Below are 26,491 nucleotides of genomic sequence, written 5' to 3' on the forward strand. Positions count from 1 at the left end.
TCATTCCCATTCCCGTTCCCATTCCCATTCTCGTTCCCTTTGCCGTTCCCGTCTCATTCCCATTGCCGTTCCCATTCCCATTGCCCTTCCCATTCCCGTTCCCGTTCCCATTCCCGTTCCCGTTCCCTTTGCCGTTCCCGTCTCATTCCCATTGCCGTTCCCATTCCCATTGCCCTTCCCATTCCCGTTCCCGTTCCCATTCCCGTTCCCATTCCCATTCCCATTCCCATTCCCATTCCCATTGCCGTTCCCAGTCCCATTCCCGTTCCCATTCCCGTTCCCATTGCCGTTCCCGTCCCATTGCCCTTCCCATTGCCCTTCCCATTCCCGTTCCCATTGCCCTTCCCATTCCCGTTCCCATTCCCATCCCCATTCCCATTCCCGTTCCCATTCCCATTCCCGTTCCCATTCCCGTTCCCATTGCCGTTCCCGCTCTCTCACCCCGCAGCCATCGCGTCCCGCCACCTCCCAGCGCCGCCATCTTGGCCGCGACCGCGCAAGGCCTTGTGGGACGGTGGAGGACTCATCGCTTCCGGTGCGCCCGTCTCCATAGCAACCGCGCGGCGCGGCCTGGGCGCCTCCGAGCCCCGACTTTGATCCCGACAAAGTGAGGGAGTTTGTGCCCCAAACCCGGGGAACCGCTCCCGGTGAGCCTGTCCGGGGGTCCCTGAGCCCTTAACGCGTGGTGCCCGGTCTGGCTGAGCTGTGTCTCCATCTCAGGTGTCTCTAAGAGCGCCCCCCCTCAGTGGGGCCTGGTCCTGGTGCCCCCCAATCCCCATCCCGGGGGTCTCTGAGATGCCCAGAAGGGATTCCTGCTCCCACAAACTCCCCCATTCCACTGCCACAATCCCCCTGGTTACAGACCTCCATCCCACCAATCTTTTCCTTAATCCACAAATTTTTCACCTTTTTTCCCACAGACTCTTCCCCTCAAACCCCACCTGAGGAGAGCACACGGACCCCCCAGGCCATGGCTGAGCAAGGGGACAACGTTTGTGGGGGTGAGTGAGATTTTGGGGGATGTACCCCTGTCCTGGACCCATTGTTATACATCAGAAACAAAATCTTGATATTCAGCAAAATTAAATTATTTTATTTTATATAAACAGATCAACTCAGCACTGAGGAAAATGTGAGGGGATCAAAGCCTGAATTTGGTTTGCAGCTCTTTTTTATAGCCTGGATTTCCTTGGAATCAATAATTTATTGTTTTGTTGGAGTCATTCTGCCAGGTGAGCAGTGCTGGGCAAAGGAACTTCCAAAATTCCCTGGGAAGCTCTTGGGACATTGGTCATGGAACCATCTTGGCAGATAAAAAAAACAGAAGTGGGAAGAGAGTTTGAGATTGATCACACAAAGGCAGGAAATCTGATTCTGCATTAAAAAAAACATTTCAAACTTTGGAAAACCCTTTTTTTTTCTTTTTTACAAAGTGGTATACACAATATTCCTAACAGAGAGATTTAAGCAGAGTGGGTTTAATCATCTATTTCCCTTTATCTAGGTCCATGTTCTTTTCTTATTTTAAGTGTTCTGGTTTATACAAACTCTAAAACCTCTATGATTAACACAAATAATTTATGAATTAGCACACAACTTATTTAGAGACAAAATATGCACAACAGGAGGACTTAAAATGATTAATAATATATTTTAATTTCTGTATAAACCAGAATATTTAGGTCTGAAATGAAGCATGACACTAAAGAAAGGAAAATATATGTATTTTAATTTCTGTATAAACCAGAATATTTAGGTCTGAAATGAAGCATGACACTAAAGAAAGAAAAATGTATTATTAAATCATTTTAAGTCCTGCTGTTATGAATATTGTGTCTCTAAGTAAGTTGTGTGATAATTGATAAATTATTTTTGTTAATCATAGAGGTTTTGGAGTTTGTATAAACCAGAATACTTAAAATAAGAAAAAAACATGGATCTAGATAAAGGGAAATAGATGATTAAACCCACTCTGCTTAAATCTCTCTGTTATGAATATTGTGTATAACAGTTTGTAAAAAAGAAAAAAAAAAGGGTTTTCCACAGTTTGAAATGGTTTTTTTTTTGCAGAATCAGATTTCCTGCCTTTGTGTGATCAATCTCAAACTCTCTGCTGAAAATCACAATTCCCACTTCTGGTTTTTTATCTGCCAAGGTGGTTCCATGACCAATGTCCCAAGAGCTGTCCCAGGGAATTTTGGAAGTTCCTTTGCCCAGCACTGCTCACCTGGCAGAATGACTCCAACAAAACAATAAATTATTGATTCCAAGGAAATCCAGGCTATAAAAAAGAGCTGCAAACCAAATTCAGGCTGTGCCCCCTCACATTTTCCTCAGTGCTGAGTTGCTCTGTTTATATAAAATAAAATAATTTAATTTTGCTGAATATCAAGGTTTTTTTCCTCATTTATCCCACTCTGAATTCCCACAGCCCCTGAGGATCCATCCCCAGGAGTGACCCTCAGTGACAGCCTGGTCATGAGCAGGATGGGGTGAGGATCCCCCCAAATTTGGGCTGGCAGGGAGGGGGCACCCCAAAAAAATCCCCCCTAAGAGGAATGTTGTATTTATCTTTACAAACTGTAAATTTGCTGGTGAGTGAAATTGGGTATTGAGAGATGAAAGAAGCAATGGGGGTGGGGGGAAGTGGAAAAGTATGAATTCCATAAAAAATTTTTTTCATTAAAAATGAAAGATTAATTAAAAATTTAAAATTAAAAATTGATTAAAAATTTAAAATTATTAAAAATAAAAAATAAAAATAATTTTAAAAATAAAAATTAGAAATTAAAAATTAATTAAAAATTAAAAATAAAAATAATTAAAAAATAAAAATAAAAATAATTAGAAAAATAAAAATTGAAAATTAAAAATTAGAAATTAAAAATTAAAAATAATTAAAAATTAAAAATAATTTTAAAATAAAAATAAAAATCATTATAAAATAAAAATTGAAAAATAAAAATTGAAAATTAAAAATTGAAAATTAAAAAATTAAAAGATTAAAAATAATTAAAAATAATTAAAATATTTAAAAATAATTAAAAATAATTAAAAATAATTAAAAATTAAAAGGAAGGGTTTTACATTAGAGGGGAATTTTAGGTATCTTAGGGGATTCTGTGCCTCTCAAGTAGCTCAGCCAGGGGGGAAGGAGAGAGGGAAAAACATCAGGAAAAAATCCAGGGGAAATTCAGCCTAAGAAATTTGCACTAAGAGAGGCAAAAATCCCCTAAAAATCGATATGAAAATGGCCAGAAATGGTTCTAAAATTGACACTGAAACAGCCCAAACTGGCCAAAATTCCAGGATTTATAGGGAAAAACATCAGGAAAAATCCAGGATAAATTCAGCTTTAACAACTCAGGAAAATGCCTAAAAATTCGCAAAAATCTCTCAGAAATTGCACAAAAAATGGCCAGAAAAACTCCTAACATCTGCACTAAAAAAGCCAAAAATCCAGTGAGATTCCAGGGAAAAAACTGGGGAAATGAGTGGGCAAAATATCCAGAGGAAATGACTTAAAACAGCCCAAAAAGCCTGAAAATCACACCAAAAAACCTCCTGAAATTGGGATAAAAACGAAGCTGAATCCTGCAAAAACCTGAGAGATCCCAGGGGAATTTCCCATTTATTTATTGGAATTTCTGTCTTATTTTTGGGCAGAAATTTCTGGTTTTTGTGGATTTTTTTTTGTGTTTTTTAGGGCTTGGGGGTCTCTGCCCAGCTGCAGCATCCGGCTGGACAGGGAGAGGATCTGCAGCCTCGGGAGCCTGAGGGGGCTGGGGGGAGTCCACAGCCTCTACCTGCAGCAGGTGGGGAAATGGGGGGTGCAGGGACCCCAAAATCTGCACCTGGGGGTGCAGGGACCCCAAATTCTGCTGCTGGGGGTGCAGGGATCCCAAATTCTGCACTTGGGGGTGCAGGGACCCCAAATTCTGCTGCTGGGGGTGCAGGGACCCCAAATTCTGCTGCTGGGGGGCACAGGGACCTCAAATTCTGCACTTGTGGGGCATAGACACCTCAAATTTTGCACCTGGGGGTGCAGGGACCCCAAATTCTGCACTTGGGGGTGCAGGGACCCCAAAATCTGCTGCTGGGGGGCGTCCACAGCCTCTACCTGCAGCAGGTGGGGAGATGGGGGGTGCAGGGACCCCAAAATCTGCACTTGGGGGTGCACAAACATCCCAAATTCTGCTCCTGGGGGGGTATCCACAGCCTCTACCTGCAGCAGGTGGGGAGCTGGGAGGGGCAGGGACCCCAAAATCTGCACCTGGGGGGTGAAGGGACCCCAAATTCTGCACTTGGGGGCACAGGGACCCCAAATTCTGCTCCTGGGGGGGTGTCCACAGCCTCTACCTGCAGCAGGTGGGGAAATGGGGGGTGCAGGGACCCCAAATTCTGTACCTGGGGGTGCAGGGACCCCAAATTCTGCTGCTGGGGGTGCAGGGACCCCAAATTCTGCTGCTGGGGGGCGTCCACAGCCTCTACCTGCAGCAGGTGGGGAGCAGGGACCCCAAAATCTGCACTTGGGGGTGCAGGGACCCCAAATTCTGCACCTGGGGGGCATAGACACCTCAAATTTTGCACTTGGGGGTGCAGGGACCCCAAAATCTGCACTTTGGGGGTGCAGGGACCCCAAATTCTGCTGCTGGGGGTGCAGGGACCCCAAATTCTGCACCTGGGGGGCACAGAGACCCCAAATTCTGCTGCTGGGGGTGCAGGGACCCCGAATCCTGCACTTGGGGGGTGCAGGGACCCCAAATTCTGCTGCTGGGGGTGAAGGGACCCCAAATTCTGCTGCTGGGGGTGCAGGGACCCCAAAATCTGCACATGGGGGGCACAGAGACCCCAAATTCTGCACCTGGGGGTGCAGGGACCCCAAAATCTGCACTTGGGGGTGCAGGGACCCCAAATTCTGCACCTGGGGGTACAAAGACCCCAAAATCTGCACCTGGGGGGCACAAACATCCCAAATTCTGCTGCTGGGGGTGCAGGGACCCCAAATTCTGCACTTGGGGGTACAGAGACCCCAAAATCTGCACCTGGGGGGCACAAACACCCCAAATTCTGCACCTGGGGGGCGTCCACAGCCTCTACCTTCAGCAGGTGGGGAGTAGGGACCCCAAAATCTGCACTTGGGGGGTGCAGGGACCCCAAATTCTGCACCTGGGGGGTGCAGGGACCCCAATTCTGCACTTGGGGGGTGCAGGGACCCCAAATTCTGCACCTGGGGGGCATAGACACCTCAAATTTTGCACTTGGGGGTGCAGGGACCCCAAATTCTGCACTTGGGGGGCACAGAGACCCCAAATTCTGCTGCTGGGGGTGCAGGGACCCCAAATTCTGCTGCTGGGGGTGAAGGGACCCCAAATTCTGCACCTGGGGGGCGTCCACAGCCTCTACCTGCAGCAGGTGGGGAGATGGGGGGTGCAGGGACCCCAAAATCTGCACCTGGGGGTGCAGGGACCCCAAATTCTGCACCTGGGGGGCACAAACACCCCAAATTCTGCTGCTGGGGGGTGTCCACAGCCTCTACCTGCAGCAGGTGGGGAGATGGGGGGTGCAGGGACCCCAAAATCTGCACCTGGGGGTGCAGGGACCCCAAAATCTGCACATGGGGGGCATAGACACCTCAAATTTTGCACTTGGGGGTGCAGGGACCCCAAATTCTGTACCTGGGGGGCACAAACACCCCAAATTCTGCACCTGGGGGGCGTCCACAGCCTCTACCTGCAGCAGGTGGGGAGATGGGGGGTGCAGGGACCCCAAAATCTGCACTTGGGGGGCACAAACATCCCAAATTCTGCTGCTGGGGGTGCAGGGACCCCAAAATCTGCACCTGGGGGTGCAGGGACCCCAAAATCTGCACTTGGGGGGTGTAGGGACCCCAAATTCTGCTGCTGGGGGGCGTCCACAGCCTCTACCTGCAGCAGGTGGGGAGCTGGGAGGGGCAGGGACCCCAAAATCTGCACCTGGGGGTGCAGGGACCCCAAATTCTGCACTTGGGGGGGTATTGAGACCCCAAATTCTGCACTTGGGGGGCACAGACAACTCAAATCCGCACTTGGGGGGAATAAACACCTCAAATTCTGCACTTGGGGGGTGCAGGGACCCCAAATTCTGCTCCTGGGGGGCACAGGGACCTCAAATTCTGCACTTGGGGGGGCACAGATATCCCAAATTCTGCACTTGGGGGGCACAGATATCCCAAATTCTGCACTTGGGGGGCACAGACACCTCAAATTCTGCACTTGGGGGGGCACAGATATCCCAAATTTTGCTCCTGGGGGGCACAGGGACCCCCAGTTCTGCTTTTGGGGTTCCTGAATTTTGGGGTCTCCCCACCCCATTCCCTCTCCTGTGCCACATCATGTTGCCCCCAGGATTTTATGGATTAATCCCAGAGCATTCCCAAAATGTGATTTTTTTTTGTCGCACAGTGGGCAAAACCACTTTTTTTTTTTTTTTTTTTTTTTTTTCCTATTTTATTTTCCAGAACCAAATTAAGAAGATGGAGAATTTGGAGGCTTTTCCCAACCTGAGGTACAGCAGCTCCTGCTCCCAGAGATTTATTTCCATGGCTGCCCTTGGCTGGGGGAAATTCCCATTCCATTTCAATTCAAATTCCAGCTTTTGGGGTTCCCTCAACCTCCCTGTGCTCCCCAGGTTCCTCTGCCTGGCTGGGAATCTCATCCAGAAGGTGGAAAACCTCCAGGCCCTGCCCCACCTGAGTGCCCTGGACCTGTCCCACAACCTGATCCAGGTGCTGGACACAGGTGGGAAGCAGGAACAGATCCCCAAATCCTCATTCCCAGCCCCAAACCCCCATTCCCAATCCCCCATTCCCATCCCTGAGCCCCCATTCCTATCCCTGAGCCCCCATTCCTATCCCTGTACCCCCATTCCCAAACCCCCATTCCCAGCCCCAAATCTCCATTCCCAAACCCCCATTTCCATCCTCACACCCCCATTCCCAATCCCCCATTCCCATCTCTGAGCCCCCATTCCTATCCCTGTACCTCCATTCCCAAACCCCCATTCCCATTCCCACACTCCCATTCCCAATCCCCCATTCCCAAACCCCCATTCCTATTCCCACACCCCCATTCCCAAACCCCCATTCCCATCCCTGTACCCCCATTCCCAGCCCTGAACCCTCATTCCCAAATCCCCATTCCCATCCCCACACCCCCATTCCCAATCCCCCATCCCCAAACCCCCATTCCCAGCCCCAAATCCCCATTCCCATTCCCACACCCCCATTCCCACACCCCCATTCCCATCCCCAAACCCCCATTCCCAATCCCCCATCCCCACACCCCCATTCCCATTCCCACACCCCCATTCCCACACCCCCATTCCCATTCCCAAACCCCCATTCCCAAACCCCCATTCCCATCCCCACACCCCCATTCCCATCCCCAAACCCCCATTCCCAAACCCCCATTCCCAAACCCCCATTCCCATCCCCACACCCCATTTCAGATCCAGGGATTCCAGCACCTTTGGAATTCCCAATTCCCAATTCCCAAGTCCCTGCCTCAGTTTCCCTGGGTGTGAGGGAAGAGCTGTGGGAGTTTGGGGGGAGTGGGAATTTTGGGAATTGTGGCTGGAGGGGCTCAGCTCCCAGCTCAGCCCCTCTGTGCCTCCCTTCATCCCACAGAGGAGCTGCCCCAGAGCCTCCAGATCCTCGACCTGACTGGGAACCAGTGCACCCAGCAGGATGGGTACAGGTGGGTCAGGAGAGGCAGGAGAGGGAGAAAAACCCCCCAGAAATTGGGAGAAGCCTCGGGGTGACCCCCCTGTGCCCTTTTAGTGCCTCCCAAGAGAGCTGGGAAAGGGATTTTGGGCAAGGGATGGATGGACAGGAAAGGGGGGAATGGATTCACATTGCCAGGTGGGATTTTGGGAAGGAATTCCTGGGTGGGAGGGAGGGGAGGGGGTGGGATGGAATTTCCAGAGAAGCTGTGGCTGCTCCTGGATCCCTGGAAGTGTCCCAGGACAGTTTGGAGTGTGCTGGGATAGTGGAATGTGTCCCTGGATGGAGCTGGGTGGGATTTAAGGTCCCTTCCCACCCAAACCAGTCCATGAAATGTCAAACAGCCTGGCCCACCAAACCCCAGGGACTGAATCCCTGCTCTCCAAATCCCAAAGATCTAAATCCCCGCTCTCCAAATCCCAGGGATTTAAATCCCTGCTCCCCAAACTCCAGAGATCTAAATCCCTGCTCTCCAAACCTCAGGGATTTGAATCCCCTCTCTCCAAACTCCAGGGATTTGAATCCCTGCTCCCCAAACTCCAGGGATTTGAATCCCTGCTCTCCAAACCTCAGGGATTGAATCCCTGCTCCCCAAACTCCAGAGATCTAAATCCCTGCTCTCCAAACTCCAGGGATTTGAATCCCCTCTCTCCAAACTCCAGGGATTTGAATCCCTGCTCTCCAAACTCCAGGGATTTGAATCCCTGCTCTCCAAACCTCAGAGATTGAATCCCTGCTCCCCAAACCTCAGGAATTCAATTCCTGCTCCCCAAACCCCAGAGATTGAATCCCTGCTCCCCAAACTCCAGGGATTTGAATCCCTGCTCTCCAAACCTCAGGGATTGAATCCCTGCTCCCCAAACTCCAGAGATCTAAATCCCTGCTCTCCAAACTCCAGGGATTTGAATCCCCTCTCTCCAAACTCCAGGGATTTGAATCCCTGCTCTCCAAACCCCAGGGATTTGAATCCCTGCTCTCCAAACCTCAGAGATTGAATCTCTACTCTACAAACCCCAGGGATGTGAATCCCTACTCTCCAAACCTCAGGGATTCAATCCCTCCTCCCCAAATGGCAAAGATCTAAATCCCTGCTCTCCAAATCCCAGGGATTTAAATCCCTGCTCCCCAAACTCCAGGGATTTAAATCCCTGCTCTCCAAACCTCAGAGATTTGAATCTCCTCTCTCCAAACCCCAGGGACTGAATCCCTGCTCTCCAAACCCCAGAGATTGAATCCCTGCTCTCCAAACCACAATAACTGAACCCCTGCTCTCCAAACTCCAGGGATTTTCATCCCTGCTCTCCAAACCTCAGGGATTGAATGCCTGCTCCCCAAATCCCAGAGATCTAAATCCCTGCTCTCCAAACCTCAGGGATTTGGATGTCCTCTCTCCAAAGCTGAGGGATTTGAATCCCTGCTCTCCAAACCCTAGGGATTAAATCCCTTCTCTTCAGATCCCAGAGATTTGAATCCCTGCTCTCCAAACTCCAGGAAATTGAATCCCTGCTCTCCAAACCTGAGTGATTCAATTCCTGCTCCCCAAACCCCAGAGATTGAATCCCTGCTCTCCAAACCCCAGGGATTGAATCCCTGCTCTCCAAACCTGAGTGATTCAATCCCTGCTTCCCAAACCTGAGTGATTCAATCCCTGCTCTCCAAACCCCAGAGATTGAATCCCTGCTCTCCAAACCCCAGGGATTGAATCCCTGCTCTCCAAACTCCAGGAAATTGAATCCCTGCTCTCCAAACCTGAGTGATTCAATCCCTGCTCCCCAAACCTGAGTGATTCAATCCCTGCTCTCCAAACTCCCAGGATTTTAATCCCTGCTCTCCAAACCCCAGGGATTCAAACCCCTCCACTCACCCATCCAGGGCTGAAGGAGGATGAGGGACACCCACTCCCAATCCCACAGCTCCAGGAAATTTGGCTTTTCCTTCACTTTTCCCACAGGGACCTGGTGCTGTCAGCCCTTCCCAACCTCCTGCAGCTGGATTTCCAGCCCGTCCGTGAAAACACAGCTGAGCAAGAGGCGGGAAGGGGCTCCTGCAGCAGCGAGGAGGAGGAGGAGGAGGAGGATGAGGAGCAGAGAACTCCCTTCACTTCTGACAGAGGTGGGGGACAGGACACGGGACACTCTTGTTCTCCGCGCTGGCTCTGCCACACCTCCCGGAATTCCTGTGCCCGGCAGATTTCCTGATGGAGCTGAGCCGGGAGCTGGTGGGGAGGGCGCGGCAGAGGAGGAGGAGGAGCCGGGACGAGCACCGGGGGCGGCTGGAGGAGCTGCGGGAGCGCCGGGCGGTGCTGCTGGGGCTGCCCGAGACCGGAGACAGCGACGGCGACACACCCCGATGGTGCCAGCTCCGCCCCCGAGGGACACTGCTGTCCCCTCCGGTGGCATCCGGTGAGTCCCAGCGAGCTGCTGGCGCCATCCAGCCCCCAGGCGAGGCTCTGGAAAAGGAGACTGGTGCCAAAGCAGCAGCAGGGAATGGGAGGTTATCCCAAATATCCCGCAGCAACAGCCAGGAATAAAGTCTTTATTCCCACCCCAGTCTGCCCTAGAGCCATCCTGAGGGGTTGGGAATGGGGAAAGCACACACAGGGATCCCAGTGCCATCCCATATCCCTGTCCTTCCCTTTGCACCCCATTCCAGGCTTCCTCCAGGGTAAACTGGGGGCTGGCACCCATGGAGGGACTCAGGAAGGGTCAGAGTCGGGCTCTGGGAATGTTTTTGGTTCCTTATCCATGGGGGGAGCTGAGCCCACCCACCTGGGGGGGGTTTAGGTGTAAAACTTCATCTCGGCCTCCACGCAGTCGAAGAAGAGGTCGGCCAGCTCCTCGGGGCAGGGGCTGACAGTGCCCTGCAGCAGCTCCCTCATCCCCTGCAGGCCCTGCTTCTCCAGCTCCTGCAGGGTCTGCAGCAGCTTCTGACCCCACTCCTGCTGGGAGCAGAGACATCAGGGGGTCTGGTCCCATCCAGGGTGGGATCAGAGAGATCGGGGGGTCTGGTCCCATCCAGGGTGGGATCAGAGAGATTGGGGGGTCTGGTCCCATCCAGGGTGGGATCAGAGAGCCATTTTAGGGTGGGATCAGAGAACTCAGGGGGTCTGGTCCCATCCAGGGTGGGATCAGAGAACTCAGGGGGTCTGGTCCCATGCAGAGTGGGATCAGAGAGTTCTGGGAGTCTGGTCCTATCCAGACTGGGATCAGAGAGCTCAGGGTTTGATCCCATCCCAGAGTGGGATCAGAGAGCTCAGGGAGTCTGGTCCCAGAGTGGGATCAGAGAGTTCAGGGTTTGATTCTATTGTAGGGTGGGATCAGAGAGCTGGTCCCATCCAGAGTGGGATCAGAGAGCTCAGGGTTGGATACCATTGTAGGGTGGGGAAAGGTCTGTGGGGTCTGTAGGGTCTGTGAGGTCTGTGGTCATTGAGGTCTGCAGGGACTGTGGGGTCTGAGAGATCTGTGGGGTCTCTGGGGTCTGTGGGTTCTGTGGGATCTCTGAGGTCTGCAGGGTCTCTGGGGTTTCTGAGGTCTGAGGGATCTCTGTGGTCTCTGGGCTCTCTGGAGTCCCTGGGGTCTCTGAGGTCAGTGGGGTCTCTGTGCTCTCTGGTCTCTTTGTTCTCCCTGTGCTCTCCAGGCTTTCTGTGCTCTCTGGGCTCTCTGGGATCTCTGAGGTCTGCAGGGTCTCCGTGCTCTGTGCTCCCTGTTCTCCCTGTGCTCTCCAGGCTCTCTGGGGTCTCTGTGCTCTCTGTTCTCTCTGTGCTCCCTGTGCTCTCTGTTCTCCCTGTGCTCCCTGTGCTCTCCAGGTTCCCTGTGCTCCTTCTCTCCGTTCTCCCTGTTCTCTCCGTTCTCTCCGTTCTCCCTGTTCTCTCCGTTTTCCCTGTTCTCTCTGTACTCCCTGTCTCTCCGTTCTCCCTATTCTCCCTGTTTTCCCTGTTCTCCCTGTTCTCTCTGTTCTCTCCGTTCTCCCTGTTCTCTCCGTTCTCCCTGTTTTCCCTGTGCTCTCTGTTCTCTCCGTTCTCTCCGTTCTCCCTGTTCTCCCTGTTCTCCCTGTTCTCCCTGTTGTCCCTGTTCTCCCTGTTCTCTCCGTTCTCTCCGTTCTCCCTGTTCTCTCTGTTCTCTCCGTTCTCCCTGTTCTCTCCGTTTTCCCTGTTCTCTCTGTTCTCTCTGTTCTCCCTGTTCTCTCTGTTCTCTCCGTTCTCCCTGTTCTCTCCGTTTTCCCTGTTCTCTCTGTTCTCTCTGTTCTCTCTGTTCTCCCTGTCTCTCTGTTCTCTCCGTTCTCCCTGTTCTCTCCGTTTTCCCTGTTCTCTCTGTTCTCTCTGTTCTCTCTGTTCTCCCTGTTCTCTCTGTTCTCTCCGTTCTCCCTGTTCTCTCCGTTCTCTCCGTTCTCCCTGTTCTCCCTGTTCTCTCTGTACTCCCTGTTCTCCCTATTCTCCCTGTTTTCCCTGTTCTCCCTGTTCTCTCCGTTCTCCCTGTTCTCTCCGTTCTCCCTGTTCTCTCTGTTCTCCCTGTTCTCCCTGTTCTCCCTGTGCTCTCTGTTCTCTCCGTTCTCCCCGTCTCTCCGGCTCCCTGCTGTCTCCGGGCTGTGCCGTACCGGGTCCCGCTCCGTGCGCTCCAGCGCCGCCTGGTGCCGGCGGTACAGCTCGTGCCGCCGATCCACGGAGCTGCGGAACCTCGGGATCTGCTTGGCGGGATCCTGCGGGAAGCTCGGGGACCTCACCTGCGGCGCCGGCTTGATGCCGGCCACGAACACGAAGGGCTTGAAGACAGACCTGGGGGAGGAGCCGGGATGAGAGAGCAGAATTCCCGGGAATTCCACATCCCTGTGCCCGCCCTGGGGCTGACCTGGAGGGGTCGGGGGTGGCGGTGAAGAAGTGCACGCAGGGCAGGGCGGGGTCGCGGGGCAGCACGGACACCATGCTGCCGGCCGTGCGGAACCCCTCGCTGTCCACGCAGATCCCGCTCTCCTTGTCCCGCAGGATGGACATCAGCGTCTCTGCCGTGATGTCACCTGCAGGGACAGGCAGAGCCAGCTCGGCACTGCCAGCTCGGCCACGGGGACACGCTGCGGCCGGGTGTGGGTGGCCGTCCCCATCTCTGGCCCCAGGAACTGGGGATGTGCCGGCATAGGAACAACCTTTGGGGACCCATGGGTGGCCATCCTTGTCCCCATCCCTGTCCTGTCCTCATCCCTGTCCCTGTCCTGTCCCCCTTCCTGCCTCTGTCCCATCCCTATTCTTGTCCCCATTCCTATTCCTGTCCCCATCCCTATTCCTGTCCCCATCCCTATTGTTGTTCCCATTCCTGTCCTCATCCCTGTCCTGTTCACAACCCCATCCTTGTCCTTGTCCAGTCCCAATCCCTGCCCTGTCCCTGTTCTATCCCCCTTCCTGCCTCTGTCCTGTCCCCATCCCTGTCCCCATCGCTATTCCTGTTCATACCCCTATTCCTGTTCCCATTCCTGTCCTTATCCTCACTCCTCTCCCCATCCTGTCCCTGTCCTTGTCCTGTCCCAGTCCCTGTTCTTGTCCTGACCCCATCCCTGTCCCCATCCCTATTCCTGTTCCCACCCCCACTCCTCTCCCAATCCTGTCCCCATCCAGTCCCCATCCCTGTCCCTGTCTTGTTCACTGCTCCATCCCTGTCCCCATCCCTGTCCTTGTCCTGTCCCAGTCCCTGTCCTGTCCCTGTGCTATCCCCCTTCCTGCCGCTGTCCTGTCCCCATCCCTGTTCTTGTCCTGTCCCCATCCCCGTCCCTGTGCTATCCCCCTTCCTACCCGTCCTGTCCCAATCCCTGTCCTTGTGCTATCCCCACGCCTGTCCCCACGCCTGTCCCCACCCTGTCCCCACCCTGTCCCCACCTTCGTGCCGCCGCAGCAGCTCCTTCCCAGCCTGGAACCTGGCCTTGGCAGCCTCCATGCGCGGGGGCTGCTTGTCGAGGGAGAAAGCCCGAGCGAAGCTGAACTCCCCGCGCCCGCTCCACCAGCCCTGGCTCCGCGCTCGCTCCCGCAGCCCCGCGTGCTCGGCCGCGATGTCGCTGCCGATGCTCAGCTGGTTGGAGATGTTGCGGCTTCCCTCTGTTCCACGCGGGGCGGAGCGGTCACTCGGGGCGCCGCGGGACGCCCAGCGCTCCCAGTCCGCCCAGTCCCCGCTCACCGCGGATGCGCTGCGCCGCCCAGTAGCGCCCGGCAGTCTCCAGCACCCAGGCCTCGCCGCGGTCGGCCAGCAGGAAGGTGTTGTGGTACACGAAGGGCACCGGCTCCTCCTTGCAGCTGCCGCCTTGGCCGTGGCGCTCCAGCAGAGCCGTGATCACCTCCAGCGCCTCCCGGGCGGAGCCGCCGCGCTCCAAAGCCAGCCTGTGCCGGCAGAGAGCGCCGGGGTGGGACAGCGGGGACAGGGGGCTGTCCTTATTGTCCTCAGCACCCTCAACATCCTCATCATCCTCACTGTCACCATCCTCACACAATCCAAACACAGCCTGTGCCGGCAGAGAGCGCCGGGGTGGGACAGAGGGGACAGAGGGCTGTCCTTACTGTCCTCAGCACCGTGAACATCCTCATCATCTTCACTGTCACCATCCTCACACAATCCAAAGCCAGCCTGTGCCGGCAGAGAGCGCCAGGGTGGGACAGAGGGGACAAGGGGCTGTCCTTATTGTCCTCAGCACCGTGAACATCCTCAGCATCCTCACTGTCACCATCCTCAGCATCCTCACTGTCCTCAACACCTTCAACATCCTCAGCATCCTCATCATTCTCAATGTCACCATCCTCACCATCCTCACTGTCCTCAGCACCTTCAACATCCTCAGCATCCTCACTGTCACCATCCTCACACAATCCAAAGCCAGCCTGTGCCGGCAGAGAGCGCCAGGGTGGGACAGAGGGGACAAGGGGCTGTCCTTACTGTCCTCAGCACCGTGAACATCCTCAGCATCCTCATCATTCTCAATGTCACCATCCTCACCATCCTCACTGTCCTCAACACCTTCAACATCCTCAGCATCCTCATCATCCTCACTGTCACCATCCTCACCATCCTCACACAATCCAAAGCCAGCCTGTGCCGGCAGAGAGCGCCAGGGTGGGACAGAGGGGACAGGGGGCTGTCCTTACTGTCCTCAGCACCGTGAACACCCTCATCATCCTCACTGTCACCATCCTCACACAATCCAAACACAGCCTGTGCCGGCAGAGAGCGCCGGGGTGGGACAGAGGGGACAAGGGGCTGTCCTTACTGTCCTCAGCACCGTGAACATCCTCAGCATCCTCATCATTCTCATTGTCACCATCCTCAGCATCCTCACTGTCCTCAGAACCTTCAACATCCTCAGCATCCTCATCATCCTCACTGTCACCATCCTCACACAATCCAAACACAGCCTGTGCCGGCAGAGAGCGCCAGGGTGGGACAGAGGGGACAGGGGGCTGTCCTTACTGTCCTCAGCACCTTCCACATCCTCATCATCCTCACTGTCACCACCCTCCCCATCATCACACCATCCTCACACCATCCTCACCATCCTCACCACCCTCACTGTCACCATCCTCCCCATCCTCCCCACCCTCCCCCTCCTCACCTGACCAGGTCCATGCCCAGCAGCGCCTCCTCCTGGCCCACGGGCTCGCGTGTCCACACGCCCTCGTTGCCCACGCAGACGCCGCGGTCGTTGGCGCCCATCTCGGCGCCCCAGAGCCACGCGGGGCGGCTCAGCACCACGGCGTGGGTGCGCTCCACCTGCTCGATCTGCAGGTACGTGCACTGCGGGGACACGGGGGGGGGGACACGGGGGTGACACGGGGGGACACGGTGGGGGACAGAGCGGGAATACGGGGGCGAGAGAGCAGGGACACGGACGGACACGGCGAGGACACGGGGGGACACGGGGGTGACACAGCGGGGACACGGCGGGGACACGGCGGGGACATGGGGGTGACACAGCGGGGACACAGCGGGGACACGGCGGGGACACGGTGGGGGACAGAGCGGGAATACGGGGGTGAGAGAGCAGGGACACGGAGGGACACAGCGGGGACACGGCGGGGACATGGGGGTGACAGATCAGGGACACGGAGGGACACGGCGGGGACACGGGGGGACACGGGGGTGACACAGCGGGGACACGGCGGGGACATGGGGGTGGCACGGGGGTGACAGAGCAGGGACACGGGGGGATACGAGGGTGACAGAACGGGGACATGGGGGTGACAGAGCAGAGACACGGCGGGGACACGGGGGGGACACGGGGGGGACACGGGGGTGACAGAGCGCGGACACGGGGGGACACGGCAGGGACATGGGGGGACACGGGGGGATACGAGGGTGACAGAACGGGGACATGGGGGTGACACCTGGCACACTCAATGCTCTCTCCCTGCAGCCACCCTGGCACACGGGGGTGACAGAGGGGGGACACGGGGGTGACACCTGGCATAGTCCCCTCTAACCACCCCGGTTCAGGGAGGTGCTCTGGGGGTAACTGGGGGTGACACACTCAATGCTTTGTCCCCTGCAGCCCCCCGGACACATGGAGGTGACACCTGGCACACTCAGTGCTCTGTCCCCTGCAGCCACCGTGGCACATGGCAGTGTTCTGGGGGGGACACAAGGAGGTGACACCTGGCACACTCAGTGCTCTGTCCCCACAGTCACCCTGGCACATGGAGGTGACAGAGCAGGGACACACAGGTGACACCTGGCACACTCAATGCTTTGTCCCCTGCAGCCCGCCTGGCACACAGGGGTGACACCTGGCACACTCAGTGCTCTGTCCCCTGCAGCCACCGTGGCACATGGCAGTGTTCTGTGGGGGACACAAGGAGGTGACACCTGGCACATTCAGTGCTCTGTCCCCGCAGTCACTCTGGCACATGGGGGTGACAGAGCAGGGACACACAGGTGACACCTGGCACATTCAGTGCTCTGTCCCCGCAGTCACTCTGGCACATGGGGGTGACAGAGCAGGGACACACAGGTGACACCTGGCACACTCAATGCTCCGTCCCCTGCAGCCACCCCAGCACAGGGGTGACAGAGCAGGGACACACACGGGTGACCTGACACCTGATGCACTGACCCCTTTCAGCCACTTCGGCCCCAGCACGGTCTCACCTGGACTTTGTCCCCAGGCGGGTGGGTGGCAGCGGGGACATAGACGATCTCCTGGACCTCGTCCCGGGGGCGATCGGCGTTCTTGCCGAAGATGACGGCGGGGGACGCCGTGTGCGGCGGCAGCGCCACGAAACAATCGCAGGACGAGGGCACGGGAGGAGCCTGTCCCGCCATCCTAACCTGGGACAGGGCGATGTCAACCCCCTGTCCCGCCCGGGATGTGTCCCCAGAGTCCCTTTGGGGCTGGGGGGGGGGAGTCTGGAGGGATGGAGAGGTGCCTGGAGCTGGGGGGGATCAGAGACCCCATCGCGGGGCGGGCTGGAGGCACCGAGGGGGATGTCACCCCCTTGTCCCCGTCCTGGTTGTGTCCCCAGGGTCGCTCTGGGGCTCATCAGTGGGATGACGCGCTCCCCGAAACTTTGGGGACATCAGGGACCCCACAGCGGGCTGAGTTGGGGGTACCCCCCACCCCGGGACCCCGCGGCTCCGCACCGACCGGAGCCGCCCCCGGGAACCGGGACCCCTCCAGCACCGCCCGAGGACGGGACCCCCTCCCGCACAGCGCCGGTACCGGGCCCGGCCGTGCCCACGGACCTGCCGCCGCTCCCGCACCGCCGCCGCCGCCGGGCCCGCCCCGCCCCGGCCCGCCCGGTCCAGCCCCGGCAGCGCGACGGCGGCGCCCGGTGGCCGGAGGCCGCACGACGGCAGCGGCGGGGACCGGGAACAGCACCGGGACCGATACCGGGACCGGGACCAGCACCGGGACCGGAAACAGCACTGACACCGGGACTGGGAACAGCACCGGGACCGGAAACAGCACTGACACCGGGACTGGGAACAGCACCGGGACCGGAACTGACACCGGGACCGGGACCAGCACGGGGACCGGGACCAGGACGGGGAACAGCACCGGCACCGGCACCGGAACTGACACCGGGACCGGGAACAGCACCGGGACCGGGACCAGGACGGGGAACAGCACCGGGACCGATACTGGGACCGACTCCGGCTCCGGGACCGACACCAGGACCGGGACTGACACCGACACCGGCACCGGGACCGGCACCGACACCGGGACCCGCGTGGCTCGGGGGCGTTCTCGAATGAACCCGGGGACGAGGATCCCAATTTTCCTCCCGTGGGGCAGGGACGGGGAACACGGGTGTGTGCTTGGAGGCGGTCCCGTGGGCCAGAGCTCTGCGTGGGCACCACCCCCGTGGGCATCCCCGAACCTCCGTGGGCATCCCCGAACCTCCGTGGGCAGCAGCGGCGTGGGCAGCTCCCCGCCCGGCCCGCGGTATGCGGACCGACCTGCCCGGGCACCGCCCTGCCCGAGGGGGGACCCCGAGCTCCCGCCCGGCCCGGGGGGTGCAGGATGTGACCCTCGTGGGGGGCTCGGCTGATCCCCACCCGTGTCACCCCCACAGTCAGCAGCCCCCCGTGTCCCCATCCTGGGAAACCTTGGAGAGCCCAGGCCAGAGTGGGGGGCGCAGGGATGGACCCCTGAGCCCCTTGGTGGGGATAATTTGGGGTTGGGATTCCAGACCCCTGAGCCCCTTGGTGGGGATAATTTGGGGTCGGGATTCCGGACCCCTGAGTCCCTTGGTGGGGATAATTTGGGGTCGGGATTCTGGACCCCTGAGTCCCTTGATGAGGATAATTTGGGGTCGGGATTCTGGACCCCTGAGCCCCTTGGTGGGGAAAATTTGGGGTCGGGATTTCAGACCCCTGAGACCCTTGGTGGGGATAATTTGGGGTCGGAGTGTCAAATCCCTGAGTCCCTTGGTGGGGATAATTTGGGGTCGGGATTCTGGACCCCTGAGCCCCTTGGTGGGGATAATTTGGGGTCGGGATTCCAGACCCCTGAGCCCCTTGGTGGGGATAATTTGGGGTCGGGATTCCGGACCCCTGAGTCCCTTGGTGGGGATAATTTGGGGTCGGAGTGTCAAATCCCTGAGCCCCTTGGTGGGGATAATTTGGGGTCGGGATTCCAGACCCCTGAGCCCCTTGGTGGGGATAATTTGGGGTCGGGATTCCGGACCCCTGAGTCCCTTGGTGGGGATAATTTGGGGTCGGAGTGTCAGACCCCTGAGCCCCTTGGTGGGGATAATTTGGGGTCGGGATTCCGGACCCCTGAGCCTCTTAGGCAGTGAAAATTTGGGGTCAGGGTGTCGGACCCCCAAATCCTTTAACAGGGAAAATTTGGGGTCAGGGTGCCGAACCCCCGAGTCCTTTAACAGGGAAAATTTGGGGTCAGGGTGCCGAACCCCCACATCCTTTAACAGCGATGGAGCCGGAGAGCCGGAGCGTGGAAAACACGCGGCGTTTATTCCAGTACAAAACCCAAACCCCGCAGCCCCCGCAGCCTCTTCACAGCACAAACTCTCCCCTCTCCGGGCCGGGGGCTCCCCCTGGGCCACCCCCACGCCATCCCGGCCCCTCCCTGCCCCGCGGGTGGGTGGGGGACGCGGCGGTTCGGGATCCCCACGCCGCAGCAGGCTGGACTGGTTTCCCGGCCGCCGTCCCTCCCCACCCGGTTTTACAGCCTGCATTGCCCCATCGCGGCAGGCAGGGCCCCGGGGGTGCGGGGGCTGAGCGCACCTGGGGGGCTGAGAGCACCTTGGGGGGCTGAGCGCATCTGGGGGGGCTGAGAGCACCTGGAGGGGCTGAGAGCGCCTTGGGGGGGCTGAGAGCGCCTTGGGGGGGCTGAGCGCATCTGGGGGGCTGAGCGCACCTGGGGGGCTGAGAGCACCTGAGGGGGGGCTGAGCGCACCTGGGGGGGCTGAGCGCACCTGAGGGGGGGGTGAGAGCACCTGAAGGGGGGCTGAGCGCATCTGGGGGGTGCAGAGCGCACCTGGGGGGGCTGAGAGCACCTTGGGGGGGCTGAGAGCACCTGGGGGGGCTGAGCGCACCTTGGGATGCTGAGCACACCTGAGGGGAGCTGAGCGCACCTGAGGGGGTGCTGAGCGCAACTAGAGGGGCTGAGCGCACCTGGGGGGGGTGCTGAGAACACCTTGGGGGTGCTGAGAACACCTTGGGGTGCTGAGCGCACCTTGGGGGGTGCAGAGCGCACCTGAGGAGGACTGAGCGCATCTGGGGGTGCTGAGGACACCTGAGGGGGGGCTGAACGCACCTGGGGGGGCTGAGAGCACCTTGGGGTGCTGAGCGCATCTGGGGGGGCTGAGCGCACCTGAGGGGCTGAGCGCACCTGAGGGTCTGAGCGCACCTGGGGGAGCTGAGAACACATTGGGGTGCTTAGCTCATCTAGGGGTGCTGAGCGCACCTGAGGGTGCTGAGCGCACCTGAGGGTCTGAGCGCACCTGGGCCGCCCCCGGCTCTGAGCCAGGCGGGGACAGCTCGTTGAGGCTGAACCCCAAATCCCAGAGTGGCCGTGGGACCCCCCCAGCCCACCCTGGGTGCAGCCCCCCACAATCTGCGTCCCCAAAAAGCCGGAGCCCCCTCCCCAAACGCTACTGGAGCCGGGCTCTGAAATCCCCTTGGTGCGACACTTGTGGGGACATTTGGGGGCCCTTTTGGGGTCCCGTCCTCCCCCCCTATTTGGGGGGCACCGAGGGGGGGATTTTGTGCTGGAAAAGGCCAATGGCGGAGTCGGGGACGTCCTTCGAGAGCTGCGCACAGCCCGGGTCACCCGAGTCCTGCCGAGGGGACAGTGGGGGCCGTGCTGGGCTTGGGGACCCCCCCCCAGCGAGACTTCACCTCGTGCTGGGGGGTCCCGGCCCCACGGCCCGTCCCTGCCCCACTGCGGGGGGGCCCCGACACCCCCGTGGGGACAGGGACGGGGATGGGGACAAGGAGGGACCCCCGCAGGGTCCTACCCCCTCCTCATCCTCACAGCCCTTCGGCCTGGGATATCCACTCTGCTCGAGCGGCAAAGCCTGGCTTCACCTTGATAAAATAATAATAATTAATAATTAATATTAATAATTAATAATTAATAATAATTAATAATAATAATAAAACACTCAAAACCGAAAGCTTCGGGGCGCCCTCTGGGCACGGACCCCAACTCGACTTCACCTCTACCCCTTCCCTCCTCCCCGATCTCGGGGTGCTCCGAGCCCGGGCAGCCCCCCCCAAAACCCCCAAGATGGGGCCGCAGCGGGGGGGTCAGCCCCCCTCCCCCCAAATCTCCCCCCCCCTCCCCGGATTCCCAACTGGTCTGAACTGGTGTTGGCTGGGGGGCAGCGCCGGGGGGGAGACCCCCGGGGGTGCCTTGAGCAGCCAGCGAACCCCACCCCACCCCAAAATCCCGCCCCCTCCCCATGTCCCGGGTTTAGCGTCTCCTTCTGTGTCCAAGGGGTCCTGCCAAAATCGGGGTGTAAGACCCCGAAAGATCTAAAACAAAAACAAACCGAGATTCACCCCAGCCGGGGGTGCGGGACAGATTCGGGGTGCCCTGGGGACAGGGGGAGGAAAACTGGGGGGTCCCTGGTGGGGGGAACACCCCGGGGGGGGGGGAAGGGACAGCTCTGGGGTCCCCGGGGGGACGGGCAGCATGCACGGGGGGAGGGGGAGGGGAGACCAGGCAGAATTCCCTGGAATTTACGGGATCCCGGGGAGGGAACGGGCAGCATGCACGGAGGGGACGCGGAGTCCCGGAGGGGACAGCGCGGGGTGGCTGCTGTCCCCAAAAAAGGGGACAAGGGGATGCCCCGCCGGGAGCGGGGCGGTGCCGGGGGGCGGGCGGGGGTCTCGGGGCAGCTCGGCCGGGCCCGGCCGGTGGAATGCGGCCGTCCCGGCTCTCCCGGGCCCGCGGCCGCCCCGCTGCCTCCCGCCCGGGGCTGCGGCGGTGGGTGTGGGAAAGCTGCAGGTGTGCGCTTGGGCAACCAGCCGCTCGCCCGCCGCTCGCCCGCCGCGGCCCCCGCAGCCCCCCGAGCTCACATTCAATCAGGAATTTTTTTTTTTTTTTTTTTTTTCCTTCCCTCTTTTCCCCCTCTTTTTAGCCACCGTTTAGGCTAAAAGTGGGTTTCGCATCCTCAAGCCCCCCACGAGAAAAGCGGGGATCCAAAAAATTGGGGGACCCCAGCCCGGCTCCAGGGGGATGTCGCCGGCCCACGAGCCACCCCCGCGTGTCGCCCGTGGGTCGCTGTGACAAAACTTCGCTGGTGGCGGGGCTGGCACGGCGTGGGGGGCAAAATTTTGGAGGGGATTGTGGGGAGGGGGCTCGGGGGGCTGCGGCCCCTCCCCGAGCGAAAGCTCCCCGGGTTTTCTCCTCCTCTCCTGTCTCCCTTTTCTCCTTCTCCTTCCTCCCCTTTGGGCTGGACGTGCCCGGGCAGCTCCTGCTCCTTCGGCTCCCATTGATGTTCCTCCCAAACAGCCCCGCCGCCTGCCAGCAGCCTCCCAAAAAAAAAAAAAAAAAAAAAAAAAAAAAAAAAAAAAAATTTGGGAAGCCGGGGGAGGATGAGGGGAGGGGGGAGAAAAAAAAAAAAAAAAAAAAAAAAAGGAGGAGGGAGAGCGGGACAAGTGAAACCGCCGCGGGGCAGCCGCGGCTGCGGCGCTCCCCGACACCGCGCCACCAGCGCTGTCCCCTCCCCGCCACCGCTCCCGGCACAAGGTGCCAGCCCTGCGCCCACCGCCCCAAACCCCTTCAGAGACCGGCCCTGAGGGTCCCTCCTGCCCCACCTCCATCCGTGCGCCCCCCAGCTCAGTTTGTGGGGGCGGCCGTGCCCCCCTCCGTCTCCCTCTTGCCTCCCTTCGCCGCCGCCGCGTCCCCGGCGCTTTTCCCCTCTCCCTCGCTGCCCTCCTTGCCCCCGTCGTGCGTCTTCATGTGCTTGCCCAGGTGGTCGCTGCGCATGAAGACGCGGCCGCAGACGGGGCAGGAGAATTTCTTGGCGCCCGTGTGGGTCTGGAGGTGCCGCTGCAGCTCGTCGGAGCGGGTGAAGCGCTTGCCGCAGAAAAGCCAGTTGCACACGAAGGGCCGGTCGCCGCTGTGCCAGCGCAGGTGGGCCTTCAGGTGGGAGGTTTTGGCGTAAGCCTTGCCGCAGCCGGGGATGTGGCAGTTGTGCAGGTGCTTGCGCTTCGCCCCCTCGGGGCACGGGCCCCCCCTCTCCGCCTCCTGGCAGTTGGGGCAGCGGCACGCAGCTTGCCCCCCGCCCCTGGGCACGGCCCGCCGGGCTCCCTTCGGCCGCCCCCCGCCCTCCCCCTCCGGCCCCCGAGGCTCCGGGGGTCCCTCCAGAGCCTTCACCCCCTCGGCGGTCAGCAGATGCTGAGCCGGCGGGGGCAGCAGGTGGGCGGGGGGCGCGCAGAGCTGGTGCTCGCCCCCTCCGTAGCCGCCCAAGCCCGCGGGCAAGCCGGGGTGCGCGGGGGGCACCTGCAGCCCCCCAGCCCCCTGCGCGGGGGGAAGCTCCATCCAGCTGGCCGCTCCGGCGTGGAGGTCCCACCAGTTGACGCCTCCGCCCTCCTCGCCGGGGGCTCCGGGGTGCGGGGGTCGAAACCAAGGCTCGTAGGGATGCGCCATGTCCGGGGCGGCCGGCAGCAGCTTGGCGTAGGCTGCGGGGGCGGCGGGGCCGTCGGGGGGCAGCTCTAACCTCGGGGGGCCATGGGGCTCGTAGGCACCGGGGGAGGCGAAAGCGGCGTCGTCGGGTCCCGGTAGAGGCAGCTCGGGTGGGGGCAGCGGAGAGGAGAAATCGGGGGCCCCCGGCGCGGCGGGGCCGTGGGGCTGGAAGGGCTGGAGCGGCTGCAGGTCCAGGTGGGTCGGGGAGGCGCGGGGCGCGTCCGAGGGCTGCGATCCCAGGGAGCCGCAGACCGCCGTCAGCATCGCGGGGCGGCGGCGCGCACAGACCTGCGGGGCGGGCGGGAGGGGAGAGGAGTTGAGGGAAACGGGGGGCACAGCTCTGAACCCCCCCACCCCAACGTTCCTGCGGGTTGGGGGTCGCTGAGCCCCTTCCCCACTAAGGGAATGGCGCTGCTCTGTCACATTGCTGTGACACCGGGGAGGGGGGAGAGGAGCTGAGAGAAAGGGGGGGCACAGCTCTGAACCCCCCATTCGTTACTGGAGGTTGGGGGTCGCTGAGCCCCTTCCCCATTAAGGGGGTTGAGCTGATCTGTGACACTGCTGCGACACCGGGGAGGGGGGAGAGGAGCTGAGAGAAAGGGGGGGCACAGCTCTGAACCCCCCCACCCCACCATTCCTGCAACCCGAGGGTTGGGGGTCGCTGAGCCCCTTCCCCACCAAGGGGGTCGCGCTGCTCTGTGACGCTGCTGTGACACAGGATGGTGGCACCAAAATTTGGGGGGGCTGCCCCTTACACCCGCCCCCTGTGCCAGCCCCGCGGGTCACGTCTGCAGCCCCAAGGGGTCGGTGCCTAATTCCAAAATCCAAACCAAAAATCCGAACTTTGCCGCCTCCCCGGCTGCGACCCCCAACGCCGCCCGCGTCCCCAGGGGGACGTAGGTGACACCCCCAAACCCACGGCGCAAACACGGGGGGACGCGGCACCCACGGGGGGTGACACGCCACCCACGGTGTGGGGGACACGCCACCCACGAGGCCGCCCTGTCTGTCTGGGCTGGGAAACCATCAGGGACCCCTCAGGCTGTTTTTTTTTTGGGGGGGCCGCACCCCGGGGCTGGTTGGCAGCGGGATGAGGCAGCAGAGCCGCGGGCCGAGCCCCGGGCAGCGCTTTGAAGCTGAGCCCGGGGCTGGTTTCCCCCGGGGCACCCCCAGAGCCCCCCCGGGGCACCCCCAAAGCCCCCGGGGCACCCCCAGACCCGCGGGGCAGCCGCAGCCTCCCGGCAGCGCGGCCGTGACTCAGCGGGAGCTGTGCAAACCCCACTGGGGACCGGCCCCACCCCGGTGTCGAAATCCACCTGTCACCAGCGGCTCCCGCCCCCCGACTTCCCACCGGGGCCGCAGGACCCCCCCAAATTCCCTGGAACCCCCTCTCTGCTCACCGTCTCCACCCCCAGCCCGCGTGCGACAGGGACGGACCCTTAGGGACACATCTGGGGGGCGCTGGAAGATTTGGGGTGGGGGGTGCCCTGAACAGAGGGGTCGGACCCCCCCCCGCAGTGACCCCCGACCCCAAAACTGTGATTCCAAGGCAGGGAGAGGGTCCCCACCATGCTGAAGACCCCTCAGCTGCGTGGGGACATCGTTTTCCCCTGCGTGTCACCCAGGAAGGCGGGGGGACCCCAAAAATCGGCGTGGGAGTTTGGGGGGGGGGGGGGTCCCAAAATCCCCGCTAGGGATCCCACCTGTGGGGGTCGGCCCCGAGCTGGTGGCAGGATGAGCCCCCCAGGGGATCAGCTGAGCAGATTTTGGGGTCCTGCTCCCCAGTGGGGGCTCAGCTCTGCTCACCCCAACCCTGGGGGCTCCCTCCTGGGGACACGAGTGGGGTCCTGAGCCCCCCCCGCCCCCCCAGACCCCTCCTCCCCACGGGCTTGAAATTTGGGTCAGACCCACGAAACGCGGCGGTGACAGCTCGTCACGGGGTTTGGGGGGCAGCCGGCACGGACAGAGCCCCCCCAAATCTGGGGACTGAGGGATCCCATCCCACAGCCCCCCAAAAAAGGGGAAGGGACCCTCCGTGGGTCGGTCCCACCCCATCAGACCCAGCACGGCCCCACCGCGCTCGCCTGGCACCCCTCAAATCCCAACAATCCCTCCTCGGCTCGGGGGTCCCATCCCCCCCATCCCAGCTCCAAATTCGGGGGAAAAAAAGCCACGACCGGGATGGGGGGAGCGCTGGGACAACCCCCCCCCTTCCCACGGGCCTGCCCCAGCCAGGCACGGAACCTCCCAGGACATTTTTCCATCCGGGAATGATGACAAAAAAATCCCCAGGGGCCCCCAGCGTCCTCCCTCCCTCCCTGGCGGGGCTCAGCGACGCGTTGGCCATTTCACCGCAGGGAAACTGAGGCAGCGGCGGCTGAAGCGTCCCGTGAGTCACGGGCCGGGCTGGGCACAGGCGGCCCGGCCCCGTCTGCAGCTCCGCCGGTGCCTCGCCCCGCGGCGGGGCCGGCCCCCGGCACCGGCAGCACCGGCGGGGGGAACGGGGGCGGCCGCTTCGGGGGATGCCGCGGGTTTTGGGGAGGGGGATGCTGCGGGGTCGTGGGGGGTGCAGCGAGTTGGGGATTGTCCCCACGGGGGAATTTTTGTGGTCCAGCCCCTCGCAGGACCCCGCACCACGGAAGAATCGCGGTCCCGAGGGGAGGGGATCGCGCTGGGCTGGGGGAGTTTTTGGGGTCCAGCCTCTCGCAGCACCCCGCGCCACGGAAGGATCGCGGTCCCGAGGGGAGGGGATCGCGCTGGGCCGGGGGAATTTTTGGGGTCCAGCCCCTTGCAGGACCCCGCGCCACGGAAGAATCGCGGTCCCGAGGGGAGGGGGTCCCGGGAGGTGGCGAGACCGCGAGCCCCGCGGCTCGGTGGCCAGTGAACGCGGCTCGGTGGCGAGCACGGACTCGCCGCCGCCAGCAGCCACGTCCCAGCCGTCGGTCCGAGCAGCCACATCCCCGCGACCACCCCGGGGCGGGGGTCCCGTGGCCGATCCCGGCAGCACCGGGGGGGGTACGTACGGGTCTAGCGGCAGCGAGCTCCCGGCGGGCCCGTCCTCATCGGCGTCCTGCTTCCCCAGGGGACCCCGAGGGACCCGCGCGG

The 26,491-nt window shown here is 60.2% G+C and overlaps 3 protein-coding genes and 1 long non-coding RNA gene across 11 annotated transcripts; 1 reads left to right on the plus strand and 3 right to left on the minus strand.

Moving 5' to 3' along the window:
* Positions 1-525: 525 nt before the first annotated feature.
* On the plus strand, positions 526-10,540 carry LRRC46 (leucine rich repeat containing 46). 4 transcript variants are annotated; one of them, XM_056512261.1, is made up of 9 exons: positions 526-647; positions 921-1,001; positions 2,432-2,492; positions 3,707-3,815; positions 6,500-6,546; positions 6,670-6,779; positions 7,667-7,736; positions 9,714-9,874; positions 9,952-10,540. In XM_056512261.1, exons 2-9 carry the CDS (start codon positions 971-973, stop codon positions 10,290-10,292), a joined length of 930 nt encoding a protein of 309 aa, XP_056368236.1. In that variant the 5' UTR covers positions 526-647; positions 921-970; the 3' UTR covers positions 10,293-10,540. The 4 variants fall into 4 exon arrangements, with proteins under 4 accessions (XP_056368236.1, XP_056368235.1, XP_056368234.1 ...); XM_056512262.1 differs by having other exon boundaries at positions 573-720; XM_056512260.1 differs by having other exon boundaries at positions 544-720; positions 6,500-6,779.
* On the minus strand, positions 7,545-9,807 carry LOC130264228 (uncharacterized). Of its 4 annotated transcripts, none has more exons than XR_008842439.1 (4): positions 9,337-9,807; positions 8,894-8,923; positions 8,686-8,804; positions 7,545-8,508 (listed from the first exon to the last, which is right to left on the minus strand). It is a non-coding gene; the product is annotated as an uncharacterized LOC130264228 (long non-coding RNA). The 4 variants fall into 4 exon arrangements; XR_008842437.1 differs by having other exon boundaries at positions 7,545-8,479; positions 8,567-8,804; XR_008842438.1 differs by having other exon boundaries at positions 7,545-8,299; positions 8,360-8,804.
* On the minus strand, positions 10,125-17,524 carry SCRN2 (secernin 2). 2 transcript variants are annotated; one of them, XM_056512264.1, is made up of 9 exons: positions 17,467-17,524; positions 16,873-17,047; positions 15,341-15,522; positions 13,918-14,117; positions 13,623-13,838; positions 12,607-12,772; positions 12,356-12,533; positions 10,531-10,700; positions 10,125-10,211 (listed from the first exon to the last, which is right to left on the minus strand). In XM_056512264.1, exons 2-8 carry the CDS (start codon positions 17,044-17,046, stop codon positions 10,542-10,544), a joined length of 1,275 nt encoding a protein of 424 aa, XP_056368239.1. In that variant the 5' UTR covers position 17,047; positions 17,467-17,524; the 3' UTR covers positions 10,125-10,211; positions 10,531-10,541. The 2 variants fall into 2 exon arrangements, with proteins under 2 accessions (XP_056368239.1, XP_056368238.1); XM_056512263.1 differs by having other exon boundaries at positions 16,873-17,052; positions 17,467-17,513.
* Positions 17,525-22,537: 5,013 nt separating this feature from the next.
* Positions 22,538-26,491, minus strand: SP6 (Sp6 transcription factor). Its single transcript, XM_056512267.1, has 2 exons — positions 26,410-26,491; positions 22,538-23,674 (listed from the first exon to the last, which is right to left on the minus strand). Exon 2 carries the CDS (start codon positions 23,648-23,650, stop codon positions 22,538-22,540), a length of 1,113 nt encoding a protein of 370 aa, XP_056368242.1. The 5' UTR covers positions 23,651-23,674; positions 26,410-26,491.

The sequence above is a fragment of the Oenanthe melanoleuca genome, chromosome 27 (assembly GCF_029582105.1).
Source record: "Oenanthe melanoleuca isolate GR-GAL-2019-014 chromosome 27, OMel1.0, whole genome shotgun sequence".
NCBI classification, from domain to species: domain Eukaryota; kingdom Metazoa; phylum Chordata; class Aves; order Passeriformes; family Muscicapidae; genus Oenanthe; species Oenanthe melanoleuca.

Bases quoted from the DNA above. Each gene is read 5' to 3' on its own strand.
- SCRN2 (XM_056512264.1), bottom strand. From the start codon at position 17,046: ATGGCGGGACAGGCTCCTCCCGTGCCCTCGTCCTGCGATTGTTTCGTG. The intron at 14,118-15,340 runs GTGAGGAGGGGG...CTGCCGGCACAG, and splicing joins CTGGGCATGGACCTGGTCAG to GCTGGCTTTGGAGCGCGGCG. The intron at 13,839-13,917 runs GTGAGCGGGGAC...CGCGTGGAACAG, and splicing joins GGCGGCGCAGCGCATCCGCG to AGGGAAGCCGCAACATCTCC.
- SP6 (XM_056512267.1), bottom strand. From the start codon at position 23,650: ATGCTGACGGCGGTCTGCGGCTCCCTGGGATCGCAGCCCTCGGACGCG.
- LRRC46 (XM_056512260.1), top strand. From the start codon at position 971: ATGGCTGAGCAAGGGGACAACGTTTGTGGGG. The intron at 1,002-2,431 runs GTGAGTGAGATT...GAATTCCCACAG, and splicing joins AGGGGACAACGTTTGTGGGG to CCCCTGAGGATCCATCCCCA. The intron at 7,737-9,713 runs GTGGGTCAGGAG...CTTTTCCCACAG, and splicing joins ACCCAGCAGGATGGGTACAG to GGACCTGGTGCTGTCAGCCC.